The sequence below is a fragment of the Hippocampus bargibanti genome, linkage group LG02, assembly GCF_051943395.1.
Source record: "Hippocampus bargibanti isolate YZ-2025 linkage group LG02, ASM5194339v1, whole genome shotgun sequence".
Lineage (NCBI taxonomy): Eukaryota > Metazoa > Chordata > Actinopteri > Syngnathiformes > Syngnathidae > Hippocampus > Hippocampus bargibanti.
Window position 1 is genome coordinate 15,455,554 of NC_142735.1, and position 24,116 is coordinate 15,479,669.

At 42.1% G+C, this 24,116-nt stretch overlaps 1 protein-coding gene across 1 annotated transcript; it reads left to right on the forward strand.

Annotated features, from left to right (window-relative positions):
* The first annotated feature begins 1,131 nt into the window (after window positions 1-1,131).
* Window positions 1,132-24,100, forward strand: LOC148901680 (microtubule-associated tumor suppressor 1 homolog A-like). Its single transcript, XM_088989611.1, is given in 11 exon segments — window positions 1,132-1,389; window positions 1,391-1,413; window positions 11,111-11,313; window positions 17,603-17,669; window positions 20,797-21,011; window positions 21,636-21,741; window positions 21,858-21,931; window positions 22,017-22,109; window positions 22,476-22,592; window positions 22,690-22,787; window positions 23,173-24,100. Coding segments are annotated over 11 exon segments (1,353 nt in total). The 5' UTR covers window positions 1,132-1,258; the 3' UTR covers window positions 23,399-24,100.
* The last annotated feature ends 16 nt before the right edge of the window (window positions 24,101-24,116 follow it).

The following is a 24,116-nucleotide window of genomic DNA, read 5'->3' on the forward strand; positions in this document are numbered from 1 at the left end:
ACACGTTGTGAAGGAGAGGGGCCTTAAGAGTGACCCACTTCAAGGCATAGCCATGGCAAAAATCCCCTGCTGGCAAATTTTGCTCAGATTTAATAGGTCCGCATTTGCTCAGATGCTGAAGCTTAGCCCCATGAAAAAAAGCAAACATATTTAAAATCCCTTTTAATGATCTGAATCAAAGGACGCAAAGCAACCACTTACTGAGCCAAACAGAGACTATCACTGGCAAAGTGGTACACTCACATTAATTGACCTCAATATTCAATGCTAGTTAGTAAAGTTGTTGCATTGCAAGGACTTGTGGCGTTGCTGTCACGTGTTTCCCACTTGAGAACCGCTTACCTATGCTTGCTTGACAGTTTCAGGAGTGTCTGCACGTAAACAACCCCCTGCTAAAACTGTTGCACTGAAAGCAAGACTTGTACCAACCCCTGGGAGGAGGACTGCACCAGGTAAGATCACACTAATTTTTGCATTTTGTGAGATGTGTGATTCTGATTGGAATATTTCAAGTCATTTAAACATTTATCCCTAATACAGCACATCACTTTTTTGTCTAGACTTTCTGATGAGAAATCATTTTTTTTTACTTTTGCCTCCAAGATCACTCATAGAACTTGTATGTGTCCATCACAGTTGTTATCCCAACTACAAATACATCCACCTGTACCAACAGAGGCGCTTGTATTTCTCCTTTGGGACCTCCAAAAAGAACTCTGTCTTCTAAATGTGTTGGTTTAACACCAAACAAATCAGGTAACAGTATTTTCCATTTCTTTAACAGAGGTCACCGCAGTGAGCAATACTTAATCTGGATATGAATTACTAGTTTTCCATCGTGCCTTTCCTATCTCCCCCACCTCTTAAGTGACACTTTATCCATTTTGGTGAGGCCAGCTTTGTCATCATTTTAGCAAGACTGCTTTCAGTCAGCAAATAGTGACAACTTTGCCGAAAGCTGCTCTGTGATCTCTCTGCTCATCTCACTTTGCAACAGAAGTGAAGCAATGAGAAAGGGATTAATTCTGTGAGATCATGAATAGTGCAATTCCTATTGGCCACAGAATTCCTGCTTTCTCCTCCCATCACCACTGTTCCCCTGCGCCTGCCCCTACCTCTTCAACGCGCGCATGCACACAGACACACGCACACCTTCTGAGTATTATTTCTTTGATGCGGGTGAAGTACAGCTCTCCCCTTGCAGAATTTTCGTGGGTTACATTACAACAAAGAAATCTTTGTCTTCCAAATAATTTATATGTACACTGAGGTTTTCTACCTTGATTACCAAGAGATGTTATGGGCGCCAAAGCTATCACCCTCAAACATCCATGTGCGTCTGACTGCCAAAGGTTTACTACGAAACATTCAGCTACTATCAGGATTCTGGAAACACGGTGGTTTTCCAAGCAGGTTAGTCAACCTCATTTTGTTATATTGAAATTGGCATGGTTATCTGGCCTCGGGTTAGTTACATTTGCCAACATCTTGTTATTGAGAGGACATGAGCTGTGCCGTAAACTGTGTGTCTCTATGTTTAGCATGGCTGTGTACTTGTCTCTTAAGCAAGAGGTTCAGCTTTCTTCGAACTAGTGTCATTCCACACAGGCCAGTGTACTGCTGGAAGGCAAATGAGATTAGAATTTTACATTGCTTTTGATATAGATGTTCGATATTGCATACATGCATTGTTTTTTGTAAATTGTACAAAACTCGAATTACAGCAAGAAAGGCAGACACCAAAAGGACCTTTCCTCTTGACATGGAGAGAGAGCAACTGATCTGGTTTCATTCTGAAATGAACCAAATTTATTTAGGGTTATATTTAGAGCCCCAGTGAGTGGACATCAGTATTGTGGGAGAACGTATTTGGTTTTCCTTAAACATGGAATGCTTTAATTGCCATTTTGGTCTTTGATAATAGAAGGACACTGAAGTATTGCACTTCTTTTCATGGTATTCAATTCTTTAAACTAATTGAAGTACAAATATAATTTGGCTTGTGGCCCAACAATGAACTTGTATCGTTTCCCATGAGATATCAAGGAGTATGACGGAACAGAAATGTCTATAATGTGCGAACGAGGAACTCAAAGGAGCGGATTGTGATGTGAGGAATCACGCAATTCATCATTAGTTCTATGCTGTGAGGTCCCATGAGATGCCAACAAAATCCCTCAGTAACTATTATCAAGTCATTGATTTTTTTCCTTTGACATCTATGGTCAGAGCAAGAGGAATGGGCTGTATTATTTTGCTGGTTCGCATTTCTCTTGAGTCCCTAAAATGACTATGCACACAACTGGTGTGAAAAAAAGTTATCCAAAATGACAAAATATTTTTGTCAAGACAATACTGTAATCATGATAAATGATGGGTAAAAGATGCTATGGAAAGTGCTTTGCTCAAGGAAGTGTTGCGCTCTCCACTATAGTAAGGGAGATACGGTGTTGTGGGATCCAGAAAAAAAACACAAGACAAGCAATGTGATACGTCTTGACTCAACAGTGGTTTACTTCGAATGCCCCGATCTAATGCAAACGTACGCGCACAACAATTTCCGGTCCAACGATCTAAAGCGGTCCGACACGAAACACGAACCGAAGCAGGCGTTCCATGTTTAAATAAACATTTTCGATATATATCATTTGTAAACCAATAGAACTACGCGAATGTAACCAAAATAGGAAATACGATAATTTACAACCTGTCACATACTCCCCCTCAAAATAGATGTTGTCCCCAACATATGTACTAGTAAATACATAAATACGCTGGACGACGTGCCCAAAACAATGACGCACGGTATTATGAACTGCATCCAAATATGAACTATAATAATGAACAGTTTACAGACTGGAACTCTTTTCATACATTCTGTTTACATTATAACAATCAACAATTCACAGACTGGAACTCTTTTCATACATTCCGTTTTACTTATACAGGGCTCATCGGGGTCTTCTTGTTTCCATCTCACTGTTCTATTAAACCGAAGTGTCGATTAACCATTTCTGTAGTATTTCGTGGCATAATAGGGGTGTGCGCCATACATCCAAGGCATTGTCTGTTCACCATGATATGGTACTGTCCCTACATTGTAGCAAGATGGCGAACCAAGGCAATCATACGTGAATACCTTGGGTCTCCTGTGTTCTCGTCGTGGCCGTTGATTTCCCCCAATATCAGGATTACTGGGGGGTGGCTGGGGAAAAGGGGGACACACTGTCACAGGTGGATCATTTTCCGGACCAATGCTGCCCTCCTGAGATTGGTCAACTTCCGCAGCTCCCGGCTCCGTCCCCGGCAGTTCATTCCCCAGTTGATTGTCATCATGGTGGGTTGTCTCCACAAAGCTCACGTCCCGCGGTTCTGGTGAGTCTGGTCGGGTGCTCTGGCGATGCAACACTGGATAATACTCATCCTCCTCATCATCCTCTTCCGGATCCATTTCCGGCATCTTGTTCGGTCGTTGCCGAGTGGACTTTTCCTTGGACTGGGACTGTAGTGAAGTCTCTAATGGCAAATGATCACATGGCAGCAAGAGATTGCGGTGGAGTATCCTAGATCTGCCCTTCCCCCTCTCAGGTTTCAGCTCATAAACTGGAATGTCTTGGCTGACTTGACGAACCACTGTATGAACAACATCCTCCCAGTGGTTTCTCAGTTTGCCTGAACCTCCACGTGGGGTTAAGTTTCGAACCAGAACACGATCACCGGGCAACAGGGTAGAATACTTTAGTTTACTGTCATATAGTCTCTTACTCCTGGCAGCAGCTTTGTTGTTATTTTCTTGCGTGATCGCATACGCTTCCTCCATGCCCTGTTTCCACTTCTTCACATAGTCCTTCTGGTTGGTTTCACCCTGGTTAGAGTCTGGATTCAAACTAAACAACATATCAACTGGCAAACGTGGTGAACGTCCATAAAGTAAGTAAAAAGGTGAGAACCCTGTCACCTCACTTTTGGTACAGTTGTAAGCATAAACGAGTTTGTTTAGTGAGTCTTTCCAGTTACTCTTTTGTTTCTCTGTCAGTGTCTTTAACATCTGGATCAGTGTTCGATTAAATCGTTCAACCTGTCCATTTCCCTGTGGATGGTAGGGGGTTGTCCTTGAACCCGCAACCCCACAATATTCCTTCAGTTGAGCAAAAAGTTGATTTTCAAATTCACCACCCTGATCATGGTGAATTCGAAGGGGGAACCCAAACTTTAAAGCATAGTCATTAAAGATTTTGTTTGCCGCTGTTTTGCCAGATTTGGACGTTGTAGCATAAACTTGAGCGAAACGTGTAAAATGGTCTACTAGCACAAGCACGTATTCATAACCACCCTTACATTTGTCAAGATGCAAAAAGTCAACGGAGACAAGTTCAAAAGGCTGAGTAGTCACAATATTAGTGAGAGGGGCTCTGGTCTCACGGTTGGGCTTTTTGTGTTTTAGGCACACACACTCTCTCAGTACATAGTCCTCTATTTCTTTTTGCATAAAGGGCCAGTAAAAACGATCCCTTACAAGGGAAAGAGTCCTTTCTACACCATGGTGGCCCATTTCATCATGCAGCTCTTTTAACACTGTCACCTTGTGTTTTTCAGGAAGCAGTAGTTGGGTTCTGTTTGCCGTTTTTCTGTACAAAACACCTCTGTCATTAAAGTGTAGCTTGTCCCATTCCCTCACAAGACAAACAACTTGAGGACAATGCTTTCTTAGTTCAGTACCTAGCGGTTTCGTCTCCGCCAGTTTGTATCTAATAATATGTCCTATAATGGGGTCAGTCTCTTGATCGAGCTTGATCTGTCCAACAGTCAATGGGGCTATCGGTGTGTTTAGTGACACCTCGGCACACGTAGCTGAGATTCCCATAGACCAAGCTGCACTAGACTCGTTCTGTTGGTCAACCGCTTGTACGGCAGCACTCACAGCATCATATGACATTTCTTTTGTACATCCTTCCATATATGTTACCATATCAAGGGGCATCCTAGATAAACTGTCTGCATCAACATTTTCCTTACCGGGACGATATTTAACAGTAAAATTAAAATCAGAAAGTTCTGCGACCCACCTGCACCCAGTTGCATTTAACTTAGCAGTCGACAGTACATAAGTGAGTGGATTATTGTCACTATACACAGTGAAGAATGGTGCATAGTACAAATAATCACGAAACTTGTCTGTGATCGCCCACTTAAGCGCCAAAAATTCCAACTTGCCCGAGTGTAAGTTATAATTCTTCTCAGCTGCAGTTAATGTCCGAGAGCCATAGGCTATCACGCGAAGTTTGCCATTTTGTCTTTGGTACAACACAGCACCTAAACCCCGGTTAGAGGCATCTGTATGCAAAATGAAAGGATGCGCGAAGTCAGGAAAACCTAAAACTGGTGGTTGAACTAAACAGTCTATTAGCTGCTCTAACACTGACTGATGCTCATCACTCCACTCAATACGTGTGTTGGAAGACACACTGTTATGTCTCACTTTCCATTTTTGTCTTTGATGCTGCTGAGTCTCAACATTCAGAGGGGCTTTAAGCAAAGCATACAAGGAACTAGCGATACAAGAGAAATCTTTGATGTATTGCCTATAATAGCTTAATAGTCCCAAAATGGCTCGAAGCTCACCGACAGTGCCTGGCTGCTTGTTTTTCAGGGCACGCACTGCTGCTGTATCTGCCGGGTCCATTCGGCTCCCCTCAGCAGAGACAATCCTGCCGAGGTACCTCACTTCCGGCTTGAAGAGGTCACACTTTCGGGCTTTGAGTTTTATTCCATTTTCCCTGAGACGTCGCAACACTCGTCTGACGTCCTCAACGTGGTTGTCAAATGTCCCGCTGAAAACAAGAATGTCATCAAGATAGGGGACACATATTTCGTCCCGTAACCCCTCCAGACATTGTTCCATACACCGCTGGAACGCTGCTGGTGCATTCATGAGTCCAAACGGAATTCGAATCCATTCATAAAGGCCCCAAGGGGTCACGAAGGCAGTCAGGTGTCGGCTCCCTTTGGACATGAACCCCTGGTGGTATGCTTTGCCTTGGTCCAGCAGCGAGAAGATGGTGTTACCCCCAAGGCTATCCACCACGTCCTGTACCCGTGGGATGGGGTGCCGGTCAGGGTGTGTTTTCCGGTTCAGCTCTCTGTAATCAATACATAAGCGCAGTGTACCATCTTTTTTCCTGACACAGGCGACAGGGGATGAGTAGGACGAAGTGGACTTTTCCACCCACCCCTGCGCTATCAAGTCCTGTAAATAATCTTTCACCTCTATGTAAATTGGCTTTGGAACAGACATATATGTCTTTGAAACGGGCTCAGTGTCTTTCAACAAAATGTCCATTTGTAGGTTTTCCACACACCCTATGTCGTCGTCCGATTTTGAAAATGATGCCGATTCCTCTCTCAACATCTGCTGAACGGTCTTTCTTTTATCTTCGTCCAAATGAGAAAGGTCAATTGGGGGGTCCCACTGCTCACTGAGAGCGATGGTGGTATTCTGGACATGGACCTCATTGACAACCGCTGAAGGAAGGTCCCTTTTAAATATGTTAGCTGGGTAGACAGACCCTACTGACTGCACTGTACCAATAATAGCCTTTACTGGAAACCTAATATCATGATTAGTAGGGTTCTGGACACTAACAACTATCCTAGGGATGGAACCTGCCTTTGCTGAGACCAACGAGTCACAAAGCTCGAGGCCATCTGGCCACTGTGGGTTTTCACTTGGCTCAAAAACCAATGTAACATCTTCCTTAAAGGGCTTAGCCTGTACTTTGCATGGAATAATAAGTGAGCTATGCCTGGCTATAGTGAATCTCTCATTTGTTGTTTTTACACGGTACTCATGTGCTTGTCCCAGACTAACTGCTTTTATGAAAGTGGCAGCTTTATTGCGCTTAAGGTGGGGAAAAGCTAGTCTAACCGATTTCAAGAGCTTTTCTGTATCCCCTGTTTGTGACTCATTAGAGAGTCTATCTAACACAAGACGCTCAATGACATTAAACCCTATGATAGGACACTGTTGCTGGTCACCTTTTAGTACTAATACTGGTACAAGTAGCCCTGGATCATTAGCACCAAGTTTAAATGGTATCTCAAGCCATCCTACATAAGGCATATCCGTTCCATTAGCTGCCACAATATTGAGAGTGTTATCAGGGTCAATAAGTTCATTCACATTTTTCAATGACACGTCAGGTAAGTTTGTTTGTTTCCATAACTCATCTACAGCACACACCTGGGACCCCGAGTCCCAGAGTGCTTCAACCCTTTTGTTACCCAAAAAGCACCGAATAAGACATTTCTTTCCCACTAACTCCCTGACCGAAGGTAATTTGCCACACTGTTTCTTATCTGTACGCTCGACAAATGACTGCTTATGTCTCTTCTGAACGGGGCCACATGTGTGGGGCTTACATTCCATTTTCATAGCACCACTGTAATACTGGGACCTATCTGTCTCTGTGGTCACACCATGTCCCACTGGGGTAACCCTTTCTAGTTTAAAGCGTGGTTCCTAGCTGAGTTCTGTGCTTTGCAGCCTGCTCTGAAATGTTCACTACTTCCACATTTAAAACAGTGCTGACAATATTCTTCACCTCTCTGAATACAAGAATAACACCTGGGCTGAGGGCGACGGGGCATGTAGTACTGCTGAGGGGCGAACCGCTGCTGGAACTGTGCTGCCCCCCTCATCGGCCTGGGGCCTGGTGCTGGGTGGTACTGCTGAAGAGCTGATGGGGAGTGCTGGGTGTAGTAGTGCCTGGCTGGTGGATCTACCTGATATTGTGAAGGTGGAATGAAGGCGACCTGTTCAGGGTAGTGGTCAGGCAGGCGTTCAGGTCCTCCGCTGGTGGGCTGAGAAGTGGCTGTTGGTTTCTGAATAGTCTCTTTGATCTGGGACACTTCTGCACGCAGCTCTTTTAACAGCATCATCTCTGACCTCATCTCTTTGATCTCTGAAAGGAGTTCATTCGGCACAGTAACAGTATTCTGCTTTAAGACTGTCTTCTTCCCAATCGGGACTGGTGTGTCATCTAACTGGACAGTGTTCAGCGTTGTCACCCGTGCAGCAGCATTTTTCTTTTTTTCCTGTCGCTCTTTTTCATTTGCACATGCCATGTTTAATTTTTCTAACAGTACTTCATCTGATGTGGTGGTTAGCAGGAGGAAAGGTTGCATGTCACTCTTTACATTGTCACTGTAACCCCGTCAGAACTGTGTGCAGGAATAAACTCTGGACCAACGTGGGATCATACTTCACCCCTGATTCGGCTTCTTGAGATGCAAAAAGAATCCTTTGACGAAGATCCATTGCACGCAGTAGAAATTTCTGTGGGGACTCTTTATTAGTCTGCACTTCCGATGAGAGCTGCTTGTACAACTCAGTGGCTCCTCTCTCTTGATAGTGAGATCGGAGAATCCTTCGTAAAGAAGTTAGGGTAAGATTTTCTTTCCCTTCGAGGTAGCTTCTCAACTGCAGACCTGGTGTTATGGCACGAACCACTGCATCGATGATCTCATCCCCCTGGTAGCCTTTACTGAGCCCACTTTCTATCTGTCTGACCAAATTAGGAAATGTGAGTTTATCTTTTTGTCCGAGTTCCCCTATTTGTCCAGATATTTTGAAATCTTTGCGCCAGGGGGCAGTGTCTGGGGGCACTATGCTTCTCTTTCGCACTGCATCCCGACCTTTTTCACTTGGGTTGGCTATTCCTAGTTCAAAATCTTTTATACTTTCAATCAAGTCCTTTACACGTAGCAAATCTGACATTCCTCCATCTTCTAGCTCTAATTCAGCTCTTTCAATGTAGGTTGACACAATATTAATTAGTTGGCCTCGAGTCTTTCCTGTAAGTTGCTCTCTTTCCAGTCCAGATATTTGGATTTCAGCACATAACTCTGACAACTGTCGAAAATTCAGTCCAAATAACTTGCCTTTGATGTCCAACTGTAATTCCTCCAACGCCATTTTCGAGAGGGTAGACGCAGTTCAGCTGGCCGGATTCACTTCAAAGTCTTCCAGTGCCCTCTAGTGGTGGCTGTACGCACAGAGATGCAACTAGAGCACATGTAGAAACAAACCAGTAAACGGCGACGCCACTCCGACTGGGTTGATTGGGGATATTCGGCGCGAGCTTCTACCCACGGCGAGTAGACAACACTCGAACGCAAATATCCCAGCGGTGCCTCCAAAATGTTGCGCTCTCCACTATAGTAAGGGAGATACGGTGTTGTGGGATCCAGAAAAAAACCACAAGACAAGCAATGTGATACGTCTTGACTCAACAGTGGTTTACTTCGAATGCCCCGATCTAATGCAAACGTACGCGCACAACAATTTCCGGTCCAACGATCTAAATCGGTCCGACACGAAACACGAACCGAAGCAGGCGTTCCATGTTTAAATAAACATTTTCGATATATATCATTTGTAAACCAATAGAACTACGCGAATGTAACCAAAATAGGAAATACGATAATTTACAACCTGTCACAGAAGCAGCTTTATTAAAAAAAGGTCATTGCCGTAGTCCAATAGGTCATTGCCGTAGTCCAATCATGCTGCCTGTCCAGTTATTCAAATGAGTGAAAGCTTCAATGTTTAAAATGCAGTAGATATCTGTTGTTGTTGGTGTTTTAATGGCTATGTATTAAGGAACTATTATTTAGGTTTAAATCTGTACAAATTCAATTTTGCTTGTTTCAGAAAATGCTTTTTATGCTCCATTTCCTCATCCTACTCCACCCCAAAACCACAGGGTATACAAACATGGATTCATCTTAGTTGCTGATGTTTGAAAGTGACGGTTCTTGTGTCTGTGTAAACTCCCAGTCCTACAGGAGTGGTCCATCGTGTGGAAAAGGTTTCTTCGGCGTTCATCTGTTCTTCTTTGAAGGTGTGGGACGTTTCGCTTCGTATCCAAGAAATTTCGTCAGCAAACTAAAGTCTTACAGGTAGTTTAGGCCCTATATATATATATATATATATATATATATATATATATATATATATGATTCAGCCATAACTGAAAACTGATGATCAGGTTTCTTCGGCGGTCATCTATATAGTTATATATATATATATAATATATATATATATATATATATATATATGTATGTATGTATATACAGTAAAGTCTCGTTATATCGATATTCAAGGGAGTCCGAAAAAATATCGATATAACCGGGACTATCGATATATCCGACCCTGTTTGCATGTAATTTTCTCAGTGCGTGCATAGAAATAGTATCGATATAACCGGGACTATCGATATATCCGATATCGATATAACGAGACTTTATATATATATATATATATATCCCTACTGTTCAGACGTGGCGGTGCCGGAATCTGCTATGATAGGTCCCTGCTCTTAGGCTGGGGGGAGCAGAGGACTACTCCCTGTGGCTCCACTGATTGTTCCTATTGTCCTAACTAACGACCTTCCTGATTGCCCCACTTCCTCCGGTATCACCTCATCAGTATTACTAATCCTATGTTGCTTAATCAGGCTGTTGTACAAACGATCCAAATTGAACCTCACCCCACCATATCGGTTTAATGAAGGATTTAGCTGTTTTATGAAAATCGCTTCTTTTACATCTAAGTTCTTTCGCTAAGATTTTAACCTCATTGTCGTCAATTGAGTGGTTGCGAGCTTTTAGGTGCAAATGTACTCCTAAGCAATTGTGAGTTTTGTGTTCATGGGATTGTCTCTTATTTGATAGTTTTATTGTTCATTGTGTGTGTGCGCATGTGCACACGTGCGTGCGTTGAGTGATGTAAATCGAGACAGCACGAGCAGGACATGCTGGCCTTGGTGACCAGGTCCACAGGGCTTTCAATAGAATTAGGAAATGGAAAAGCAATTTTATTTGGAGGATCCATTCTTATGCTGGAAGCAGCACTGGAAATTGTCAGTGCACTTGATTGGCCAGTGCATCTGCGGATGGGAGAACGATGCACAACTGTAACAGTGGAGCTTGCTGCATCTTTTGGGTTGGGGGTGGTTTTACTGGCCTATATACTGTAGTGCACTTATGGAAAGGGGATTGATGATGATCATGAACGTTGTCACGATCCCCAATGCATATTATTTTACAGTACACAAGACCAAGACTTGCTCTCGGCAGCAAGCGTCGACAGCCCAAACAATACCGAATCATGGACCTTATAAAATGGTGCCACCCAGCACTCCATGGGATGACAGAAGTGATCAGAGGTTCCAGAATCTCGGGGAACTGCTTGCCACTTCTAACTGCAGATTTGAAGCCGTTAGTATCGTCTTGCAGCAAGCTTTGGCTGAGGTAATATTTTTTACTTTTGTTAACTTGTTTACTTTTTTAAAGTTCCTAAGAATGAAACAAATATGTGCAGTTGTTGTGAGAAAAACGGTCAATTCCATAGATAAAATTGAATTCAATTATTTATTTTTTTAATTACTGTGCATATTTCATTGAAATAGGACATTTTTGATCGTATCGCCGTTGGTAGATTCACTAATGTAACTCAACACAAGTCATTGACAAAAACTAATAATGCAATCCAAATGCCCTTTAACTTTACGGTACCGATATTATCACCTTATCTTTTTTTATTTTGTTGTATTTTTTTAAACATGGATATTTAACTCATTCACTGCTAGACGTAGAAAAATGTGTCCACTCCAGTGCCAGGGTTTTTGTCATTTTCACTCGAATTCCAGGACCCACAGAATATTGAGTTTTAGGACTACATAAACTTTCAATGCAGTGTAAGAAACCTGAGACTCTTCTTTCATCACAAAAAAGTGAATTCCCGAGTTATATGGGTCTGTAGTTATTTATATGAGCTTGAAATGAGGGTGGTTGTCCAAAATACAATGCAATACATACATATTGGTCTATATTGCGCTTTAACAGCAGCTGAAGCTGGAACAAAGCGCTAACATGGAAAAAAATGGGAAATTCTGCCCCATTGTAGAAGGGAAATCATTGCCAGAGGCCATGGCCGCCGCTTTATCAGCACCCAAACAAAAAACCAAAACCCGAACAAATTTGGGAATGGCAATGAATGACTTAAACACCTTGTTTGAATATGGTGTATCACGCAGTGTCATGTGACTTGCTTCCTGGAACCAGGTACCTCCGGGAATTATTCTTGTGTTATGTCAGAACACAGCTTAACACCAGTCACCATGCTTCCTCATTTTATTGTTCACTCAAAAATATGCCTTGTGAAAGTAGACTGTCATTATCTCTGGTTACATATGCGTTTTACTTTTTTTTTCTCTCATATGTATGAGCTTCTTGTGAGAGGGCAAAACTAAGGGGCTTTCCCCCTCATAAAAAAGTCTGAAAGTGACAATTGGTCTTCTGAATTAAATAATGAAAAGGTTTCTTCAGCCATCATGTGTACTTCTTTGAAGGTGTCGGACGTTTCGCTTCTTATCCAAGATTCTTCTTCAGCGAACTAAAGTCTTGCTGGTAGTATCGGCTATATATATATATATAATATATATATATATATATATATATATAAATAAATAAATCCGCGTCTCACACACCATGGGTGGTGTCTTCCCCCATTTTAGCTTGGGTCCTCGACCAGAGGCCAGGAAGCTTGAGGGTTCTGCGCAGTATCCGTGCTGTTCCTAGCAGTGCGCTTTTCTGGACCGAGATATCTGATGTTGTTCCCGGGATCTGTTGCAACCACTCGTCGAGTTTGGGGGTCACTGCCCCGAGTGCTCCGACCACCACAGGCACGACTGTCACCTTTACCTTCCAGGCTCTCTCCAGCTCCTCTCTGAGCACTTGGTATTTCTCGATTTTCTCACGTTCCTTCTTTCTGATGTTTCCATGACTCGGGACCGCTACATCCACAACAACGGCTTTCCTTTGCCCTTTTTCTATGACCACGATATCTGGTTGGTTGGCCATTACCATCTTGTCAGTCTGTATCTGGAAGTCCTACAGGATCTTTGCTTGGGCATTCTCTACTACCTTGGGAGGTGTTTCCCATTTTGACCTTGGGGTTTCCAGTGCATACTCCGCAGAGATGTTTCGGTAGACTATGCCAGCCACCTGGTTATGGTGCTCCATGTAGGCTTTCCCTGCCAGCATCTTACACCCTGCAGTTATGTGTTGGATTGTTTCAGGTGCCTCTTTGCACAACCTGCACCTTGGGTCTTGCCTGGTGTGGTATATCCCTGCCTCTATGGCTCTGGTGTTCAGGGCCTACTCTTGAGCAGCCAGGACGAGTGCCTCTGTGCTGTCCTTTAGGCCAGCCCTCTCTAGCCACTGATAGGACTTCTTGAGATCAGCCACTTCAGTTATGGCTGAATAATATATATATCTATAATGTACAGTAAAGTCTCGTTATATCGATATTCAAGGGAGTCCGAAAAAATATCGATATAACCGGGATTATCGATATATCCGACCCTGTTTGCATGTAATTTTCTCCGTGCGTGCATAGAAATAGTATCGATATAACCGGGACTATCGATATATCCGATATCGATATAACGAGACTTTACTGTATATGTATGGATGTATGTATGTATGTATGTATGTATGTATGTATGTATGTATGTATGTGTGTATATATATATATATATATATATATATATATATCCCTACTGTTCAGACGTGGCGGTGCCGGACACTGCTATGATAGATCCCTGCTCTCAGGTCGGGGTGTGCAGAGGACTAATCCCTGCAGCTCCACTGATTCTATTGTTCTGACTGACGACTGGCCTGATTGCCCAATTGGCCCTGGTATCACCTCATCAGCATGACTCATCCTATGTTGCCTAAACAGTCTATTGTACGAACGATCCAAATTGAACCTCACCCCACCATTACGGTTAAGGGAAGGATTTGCTGTTTTATGAAAATGGCTTCTTTTACTCCCATTTCAAACCATCTGTTTTCTTTTGCTAAGATTTTAACCTCATTGTCGTCAAATGAGTGGTTGCTAGCTTTTAGGGCAATATGTACTGCCGATTGAGGCCCACTAGTATTATCCCTGTGATGTTGATCGTCTTTTTTTTTAAATTTGTCTAGTCTCCCCTATGTACTGCTCTTTACAATTTTCATTCTTACAATGAATGTATTGAATAAACTACATTACTTTGTTTTTCATTTGGCAGCCTATCTTTTGGATGCACTAATTTTTGCCTTAAAGTGTTTATCGGTTTGAAATAAGTAGGAATTTTGTGTTGCCAAAGGACTCTGTAGTTTTTCAGAAACTCCTGAAATGTAAGGTACTGCTACTTCTCTCCTTTTAGTATCTTCAGAATTGTTGGTTTCATTCCCTATTCTTACCTTTTGACATTTGTTAAAAGACCACTGAGGGTAACCGCAGTTTGTGAGTGCTCTCCTGATATGTTTTGACTCCTTTTCTCTACAGTGTGTAGAGAAAAGGAGTCAAAACAGTCTCTACAGGGTGTAGAGAAAAGGAGCTGAAGAAGCATCTTGGATAAGAAGCGAAACGTCCGACACCTTCAAAGAAGTACAGATGACGGCTGAAGAAACCTTTTCATCGATGGACCACTCCTGTACGACTGAGAGCTTACACAGACGTCTGAATTAAATGCATACCATAAAATTTAAAATTTTTCTATGTCTGTATTTTTGTAAAATAGGTTACTGATTCGCTGTGGCGACCCCTTGAAGGGAAAAGCCGAAAAGAAGAAGATTTGAAAAACACATCATAGGTGGTGTTATGATAAATATGAATTTTAAAAAATTGGGTGTGCCCTGCGATTGCCTGTCAACCAGTTCAGGGTACCCAAAGACAGTTGGCCTTTGAGGATCAAGTGGCTTGGAAAATGGATGTATATGTGCACTCCACCACTAGGTCTTTGTCGCACCACTCCAGTGGTGTGGCACCAATTTGAAGCAAGGGGGGGACAGAGACTGTTTTACAAAGTGAAACGTTCACTGATCAGCGTTTATTCCCCCTAACTAGAAGCCAAATATTTTTTCTGCTTTGCCGTGTGACGCTGTTCTGCATAGTTACATTTGCATAATTTAGGCATCCAATCAAGCGAACTTCAAATTGGTTTTACAACAAAGACTACTTTGTTGTCAAAGCTCCCTGTGTTGAAGCTGTTCTGTTTACAGTACATTGTCCTGATGATATGTTTGACCCAATCACTGAACCCCACTGCTTTGTCCTTATACTTTGCAAGGTTGAGAGGTCGATTGCATCAATAAGTGCAAGACAATGAGCAGACCCTAAGTTGCTGTACTTCATGAAAATTCCATGAAGAGCATTGTGACATGAGGGATACTTCTGATTGGGACGGTTATTGTGTGCCAATAGTGCTCAGTGTAAACTAATGGTCATTCAAAGGCCCAAGAATAGATGGCTCTCCCTCACAGTGAGAACAACCCAGCTGTTGGTTTGATATGTTCAAATGAACTTGTGGCCATACCACTTAGCCAGCAACCCACATTGGTTCTTATCTTCTGTTTGGATGGTGTGATTATGGAGCGGACAACTGGGTGTAAAATGGCAGGCAGATGCAAATAACTTTAAAGTACTTGTCGACTTTGCCGTTCAAAATATTCGACAGAAATTATAACTTGATCTGAATTATTTATTAAATGGCAATTTAGTGCTATTCTGTGCCTAATGTGCATCATCGTTATGTACAGAGAAGACAATATTAAAAATAAAACATTAAGAGATCTTATAATGTTCTGTCAATGTCTTTTATGTGTATTTATGAAGTAATAAATGTCTAGAGTTTCATGGAAAACACGGGGGCTGTCCACACCAAAAAAATGTCACTCTCCACTGACATCAACCTTTGTTAGTTCTTCTCCCTGAAAGAGTGAGAGCATATTTTCCCTCACTTTGGTCTACAACCTGCATGTCATCATTGCCTGAGATTAGTTGCTATCAAGTGCAACTGGGCATCTGATCTGTCGCTGTCAGGAAAGGGTGTGTAAACAGTGGAATTGTGAGTGTAAGGTCCATCGAGGGAATGTTGCCAAGGTTTAAGGAATATTTTATTGCTGGTTTGGATGAGAATGGGTGGGATAGGAGTTAGTGAAAGGCTCTCTCCATATCCCAATGGGGAGGACACTTTGCATTTTAAGGTCTGCTTCGTCATCTCTCCAAATGATTCGGTTGCTCCATTGTGACAGCTTGCATGTGCTGTCTTAAAGTGACCTCACCTTAGTGGGGAGGAGCCTGTTCTTCCTTTTGGAAGCCTGCCCCTTAGTGTGTGTGTGTGTGTGTGTGTGTGTGTGTGTGTGCGCGTGTGCGATGCTCTTAGCAGTCAGTTAGCTCAGCTGCAAAAGCAGCTTGTCATGCAGGACAATATGAGTGGAGGTGGTCCGCCCACCTGGACAGCTGTTTGCCCTGGCTGACTTGGTAAGCCCAAACCCCAGCGGGGGACTTGAGTACCCAGAGATCAAAGGCTGATGCCATGGGTTGCACAGGCAGCAGAGCATGCCACATTGCTCCCTGTGCGGCAAAGCAGGTAAACTTACACTGACACCTCATTTTTTAAGGCATTGTTGTACATTGTAGATGAAAGGCGTTTCGACGTGTTATTTTATTGGAGAGTGATGTTTGGCTGACCTTTTGTTTGTATTTTTTTTAGTGTATGCTTCTCTTGGAACATCTACATTTATGATTGTGTGCACGATGGCATGTGTTTAGTGTTTCATAATAAGGGAGCTGTAGAGCAGCTGTAGATTAAGCATGAACAGTGAATGTGTTATCTGGAAACTTTCAAGAGCACTGCAGTAAGTGCTGCTTCCCCAATAGGATAGAGATAAAGAAACTATGCCAGCAAAAATGATTAGCTCACGCCAAACAAGTTGACGATCAAGTTTGACTTTTATCTCCTCCCCTTATTCCTGATGTTTACTTTTGACAGGAACTGCAGTGGTGAGCCTCTACTTTTATAAATTGCATTCATCAAACATTTGAATGATATCCTTGTCTTGTCTTCTCATTTTATTTTAGTATTCCAGGGTTTGCTGACCTATGAGAAGCTGAGAGCTAATTTTCGGCTACTGATGAGTGCAAAGAGCTACCACTTTGAAGGACTTTTCTGAAATAACAAATTTGCTCAAATTACATTTAATTTGATGTTATTGTTATTAGAACGACAAGGGGAAAATGAAGTCAGTCGAGCACATACATTGGTCTACAGTCATGTCTTCCTCAAAATGGGGTGTGAATTACCTCGATAATCACTTCTCGAAATATTTGCTTCAGATAGCCAAAGTTAAGAGGAATATTTCATTTATTTGAAGGCACTGATCATGTTGATTTCTCACAATGCTTGTTTGCCTATATGAATGATCACTGTTACACCGTTCTTAGAAAGTCACAATGCCCAATCACTATTGAGCTATTTATTTATTAGTGTTTGTTTATTGTTTGTTTATTTTTTGGACGGGCCTGCAGGCTACAGGTGTTCCTCAAGGGCTGACCCGGTGACTGCCGACACATCGGTGACTCCTGGTGTATTCAATAATACGGATGTTGCTTTATTGTGTTTAGAGATCGAAACCATGCTAAACATTTGTCGGATTTTATTCAAATTTGCCTCGACCTGACGTGTCTTGTGTTTTAATTTCTGTGCAGCGTGATGAAGTCACGGGTCAATGCAGAGAACTCTCTCAGCAGTTGGTCAACCTCCGAGGAGAGCTTGGTAAGTTGACACTTGCCATGCACTTGGCAAATATACACACCTATGGCACTTGTCTCATAATTTAAATGTTGTGTTTTATAACTGTCAACCTATCAATTGAGAAGGGGTTCAAAGTAGGGGTGTGCATCTCTCCAATAAAAGACGAGTGGATATGTTTGGTACAATACAAGTGCGTAATAATACATTTTCAAATCTACCGATTCAGTGAGGCTCTGATTCATGATGGTACGGTTGTAGCTTTTTCTTTTGGTTATCTAGATGTGACGGCAGGTAGCAGCTCTCCAAAGCCCACCCTACTCAAGTAATTTCAGTTCAAAGAAACAATACATCAGCAGCAGCATCTGACCAATTGATGTTGATTCATACCAGGGATGCATTTCTCATGAATGACAATTCGATCCTTTTCTCAACACATGGAGTGTGATACCAATGCAAGCACAGTATCCTGTTTCTGTTAAATGAAATCACCTTTCCAATTGAAATGAGGTTTCATTGCACCCTGAGTAGTAAGGCCCAAATGTCATGTTTTGTTTTGAGCAGCATTTTTAATCTGTTTTTTTCAGCTTTGAGCAGAACATGCACAAGCAAGACATTAAGTAGGTAGCCCTTCCACACCAAATGTTCTTTTTTTAACCACACCCATCACAGAACAACCACTAAAATTAGCTAATTTAAAGCAGATTCTTTACTTGCTGACAGTGTATTGTAGGTGTTCAAATACCTGACGAAGGGGGAAGTATACGCCGAAACATGTCAGGTATTTGAACACCTACAATACACTCTCTGTAAGTAAAGAAGTAAGTAAAGAATCTGCTTTAAATTAGATATCAAGTAGACAGGATGAACTTAGTACAACCACTAAAATTAGCCTTTTGTTCATTTAGCCATTGTCATTTACCGTTTTGGGGGAAGACCATACCTGTCACCCCATCTACCATGAGTGCCAATGTATCCTTGGTTTACTGTTCAGGAACATCAAGGAATTAGCCATATTTTGAAGTGTTGTATGTTCAAAGATCTGCATGTTGAGGATGGCTTTTGAACATCGGTGTTTGGCTGAGCTCTTATGTCCCATCATCGGCGTTTATTCCGTTTATCAGTGGGCACCTGGGTGAATGAGGTGAAAGCGAAATTGTGCATTGAGTATCTAGAATCTAGATACTCAACCTTCTAGATTGTAGAAGGTTTAAAAAAAATTCAAGTGAACCCCAATCGGTACTGAAGTCTCACTGTACTATATCTTAATATAATTTGGAAGTAACCCAACGGTGGTTTGGTAATGACAGCATTTTCATTTCAAAAGGCATCGATGTTTTGAAGGTGAATAGCTCAAATTCTGTCAATTCTGGTTTACAAGCTTTGACTAAAGAAAGGCTAATCTTTCAAAGCAGTTATCTATCAACTTACTTGAGCCTTCTGATAAAACCAACCTGCCCAAATTTATTGTCGTTAATCGTATTTTCTGTTCATGTTATGTACACACACACCTCAGCACAGCTCATTACAAGTGACGCGGGACTTACACATGACTGCTATTAAGTTTTGAGCACTGTTCTAACACATTGTTTTGTTGAATGTCATCTATCTTGACTGCTACTTGACCTTGCTATACGTACTGTAGCAACAACTGTTTGAAGCCTGCAGGTTAGCGCCAACACTTTCAAAGTCCTCCTAAAGAAATCCATTGATGTCTCCAGCTAGTAGCGCCATACCGTCAGTGCCACGCTTCACTCAATATGCCACACATTGCATCCACCCTTTCTGTAACTGTTGCTCTCTAAGGTCCATCCCATGTTTCGCTGCAGGCCAGAGCCTCTAACTTTAGTTCTGGGACAAAATAGACCTGCAGTCATCATATGAGCCAAACAGTGTTTGTTGCAAGGGGCGGTTTAAAGGCTCATGTGACCAGATCACAGTTACACATGGTTGCGGAATGCAACTTCTTGGCCTCTGAATGCCAGAGCCTGATACCTGGTCCCACTGTTGGTTTTGCCTACGCTCCTGGATCTGCTATGGTTATTCCACTTTTGCGGGGTTGATGCTTCATACTCCAACCGTCCTGTGTTTTTTACCTCTGCAGCACTGTCTTGGATTGGATTGGATTGGATTGGCCTTTATTAGTCTCGCAGTGGAGAAATTTACATTTCACAGCAGTAAAGTTATGAAAGAAACTGTACGTGTCTTCGCGTACAGTTGAAACAGTCACACTCAGACATCAGTGTGAATGACATACAAATGATGAAAACTGTATTATTGATTTATAATAATAATAATACATTTCATTTATGAGCGCCTTTCAAAACTCTCAAGGACACTTTACAGTCACATGATATTTTTCCTGTGAGTGAGCAGCGGCAGCCACACCCCAAAAAAAACACCATGCATAGTAAGCGGTTTTTGACCGGAAAAAAAAAAAAAAAACGTTTTTGGGCAGAAAAAAACGACCATGTATAGTAAGGCATTTTTGGCAGATCTATGTATCCACTATATGTATCTATCCGTCCACCCATCAGCTAGCGAGAGAGTACATATCAGCTAGCTAGCTGATACGTCAGCTAGCTATCTATGTATAAGCTAGCTAGCCAGATATTGATCTATCAGCAAGCTTTGTAACCGCTGACATATTTAGCTAGCTAGCTAGTCGATATATACTGTATATCTACTGATATATCAGCTAACTAGCTAGCCATCTATCAGCTAGCTTTATATTGGCTGATATATCAGCCAGCCAGCTAGCTAGCTAGTTGATATATACAATAGAGAGCTGATATATCGGCTAACTAGCTAGTCTAATTTACTGTAGTTACTCGCTATTGAGCAACTTGTTAAGACACCCTGACCTGAAATCTTTGACCCATGGTCCAGTTTCCCTAATGAGAAAATATGCAACTTGTGGCCGTTAATAACTTTGCCACAGTTGGCCGCTGTAGTTAAGCATGGACAATGCCACTTTTGTGTTTCCATGACATGAAAGAAAAAGTGCCACTTTTTTTATAATGGATTCCGTTTTAATTACAACGGTGCAATTATTACAACTTTTCTCATGAAAGTTGGCACACATCTACATAACCTCACCGGTCATTGTGGATATTAAAATAAGTCCTAAAATGCATGTTACAATTTGCAGAGTGCTCCGTCAATTCATCTGAACGGTTGGAAAAGGAAAAGCAAAACTTGCAGGATGCTCTGGAGCATGCAATGCGGGGACTGCAGGAGCAGCACCAGAAGGACCTAGAAGAGATGGAGCAGAGACTGCAGGCCTTCTATCAGGCTGAACGTGATAAGGTCCACCTCACCTACCAAGGGGAGGCAGACAAGTGCAAAGCACTGCTACAAAAGCAGGTTTGTCCACTTTCACACCCATTGAGTCTTGAGGCATCAGTGTGCGCTCATTGACAGTCAATTGCAAGCTTTCGTTAGAAACGTGAATGCACATCGACTTATTATTAAGTCATTCACTGCCAGTCACAAATTTATTCAGGAATTGAAAATATGACGTGGAGCGCCATTCCCGAATTTGTTTGGGTTTTGTTTGTTCATGCTTGGGTGCCGATAAAACGCTGGCCATGGCCTCTGGCAATATTTATCTTTTCCACAAGGGGCAGCATTATCCTATTTTGCATGTTAGCACTTTGTTCCAGCTTCAGCTATTGTTAAAGCGCTACATAAACTAATATGTATGTATTGCATTGTATTTTGGACAGCCACTCTCATTTCAAGCTCGTATAACTCCAGACACATATAATTCAGGAATTAACTCTTTTTCTGATGAAAGAAGAGAGTCTAAGGTTTCTCACTCTGTATTGAATGTTTTTGTAGTCCTAAAACTCAATATTCTGTGGGTCCTGGAATTCAAGTGACAATGACAAAAACCCTACCCTTGGAGTGAACACATGTTTGCACGTCTTGCAGTGAATGAGTTAATACTCAGATGTCATTGAAGTGTTTTGCACGTGTCTCGAAAAGATGGAACAACTCGAAGTCAGTCATGATGCCATGAAGCTGGAATTGGAGCAAAGCCATGAAGAGCAGCTGCAGTGTGTTAAACAACAACATGAATGGTCATTGGAAGGTGAGTAGAAACTTGCTTTTTAAACCTGCATGTAATTTCTTTTTTAATTTCACACCACATAATTAACTGGAGCTAATTGTTTGAATGGAATTTTTACCCCCTTTTTTCCTCTACAGAGCTCAACAAAATCCACACTCAGCAACTGGAATCTTTGGACGCAAGTGTGAAGGATGCAGAAACAGCACTCGCTGTCAGTTTTGTCTCACAACACAAATTTGTCATCACGTCCCGTCTTCCAGAAAGTACTAGTTTTTTTTTTCCCTGCAATTCTGTAGGCACAGATTGAAACGCTGACTCAGGAAAATGCTGATTTGATTGAAAGGCTAACGACAGAGGAGAACAAAAGGAGAGAGCTGGCAGGAAGTCAGGTACTTTTCTCCATGACTTGGTGTGAAAATGATCAACCAAGCCATGGCTTGCATCATAATCTTCATTGGGACAATATACGAGTATACTAAAAAAGCTGTCATTAAAAAAAAGGAATCTCTTCTATATGCATTGTTAAAATGAGCCTGTTTCTGATAAGATTGATTCAGAACCCACTCAGCATTCCGCCATTGTAGAACTCCATTAAACCCCTCCCACCATAGAATTGCTCTCTGGAATTAAATTGTGCGATCAGCAGAGGCAAAAAGTGGACCATATGTAGAAATTAAACAATACGGTTGCATAATTATCACTTGAGTGTTAATGATTTACCGGAGTCCAGGTTTTTTTTAACACCCACCATGTAGAATGACCCTCATACTGTGTATCTGAGACAAGAGCTGGAAAGCCTAAAGGTGGTGCTGGATATCAAAACCAAACAATTACACCAACAGGAGAAGAAAATGATTGAAATTGATGAACTGGTAAGATCTGAAACAAAGATAAGGGACTGCATATTAAATACAAATTAAATGTGTGATCTTTTCAAGAGTTGCATTGTTCACTTGTTTTGTCCGTCAGCTTGAGAAAAATGTGAAGTTAGACGAGAGACTTAACAAGGTCCAACAGGAGAATGAGGACCTCAAAGCTCGCATAGAGAAATATGCCACTCTTACAAGGTAAGTCGCTAACAGTCATGTTCCTGGAGGTTTTTCATCAGCAGTCGGCACATTGGTCTGTCAGTCACCATTCCGTCGTGAGGCTGTATGTCGTTCTGGACAGCCATTTAGCATTGAGAATGTACTCAAAGTGGACGCATCACAAGCAGACTCTCAACTAAATGGTTAAAACGATATCAAGTATACCTTTCAATGCCATTTACTATATTGTTCATTATTCCTTTTACCAATCGCTACATATTTTTTTCCACTTGGGTCTGTGTTCTGCTTGTGCTGAACCTGCATATGACGTTGTCTGCACAGTTTTCGTCTGTCACCATTCATTTCCTGTTGTGTTCATAGACGTATGTATTTGGTTGTCGAAGGTAATGTGTTTAACTCGCAGGCAACTGTCGACAGAGCAGGCTGTGCTGCAAGAATCCCTCCAGAAGGAGTCAAATGTGAACAAGCGTTTGTCAATGGAGAATGAAGAGCTGCTCTGGAAACTCAACGGGGAAACAAGCGGTGCGCGGAAGGCCTCGCCCAGCTCCACGTCTTCATCCGACTCCTTCATCTTGCAGTCACCTCGCAATTCCGGGGCCTGCTCGACCTTCCCTCTCTTGCCCAGATAACGACTGCCCCGACTGCTTCTGGGAAGCAGACAGACTTTTTGAAGGCGTCCGTTGTAAATGTCACCTTGTTGACCTATTGGTGCAGCACTGTTATCAGTTTGTGGGGGGTGGTTCGTACTTTTCAGATTAACTCTGAAATGATCTGTAATGATGCACACAAGCACTTAATAAGCGCGGCGACACTGTTCTTTGTCTATACAAAGATTTGTGTGAAGGGGGGTGTCAAACAATCTCAGTATCTGTCAGTCATGATATGGGATTTTTCTTGAAGCCACAGGATGCTTATTTGTTTTGAGGCTCAGCACGTGCATTGCATGCAGGTGGATGCACATATCTAGCCCTGCCATCATCAGGCTATGGATTTGTGCACCTTATGTCACATTTGAGGGTTTGACAAGCAGCTCTTTTCGAACCAGTTTCAGCAAGACAACAGGTCCATTATCCCACTCAGGTGTGTCACTCTTCCTTTTGCGCACGGGACCAATCCCAATTTTGAGTGTTTTTAGGCATCACATTCAACTTCTAGTCCCTCAAGGAATCCTAATGGCTTTAAACAATGGGGATGGCTAGCAGGAAGCTTTGCTTTTGCATGTCATCTTGGATGTATTGCACATCATCTTGAATGTAAATCCTATTTCTTGCGTGTTGGCGCTGTTTGAAATATGCAATGTTTGAAATATTAATAAACACATTTTAAACCTGTTTCATAGGCTACTTT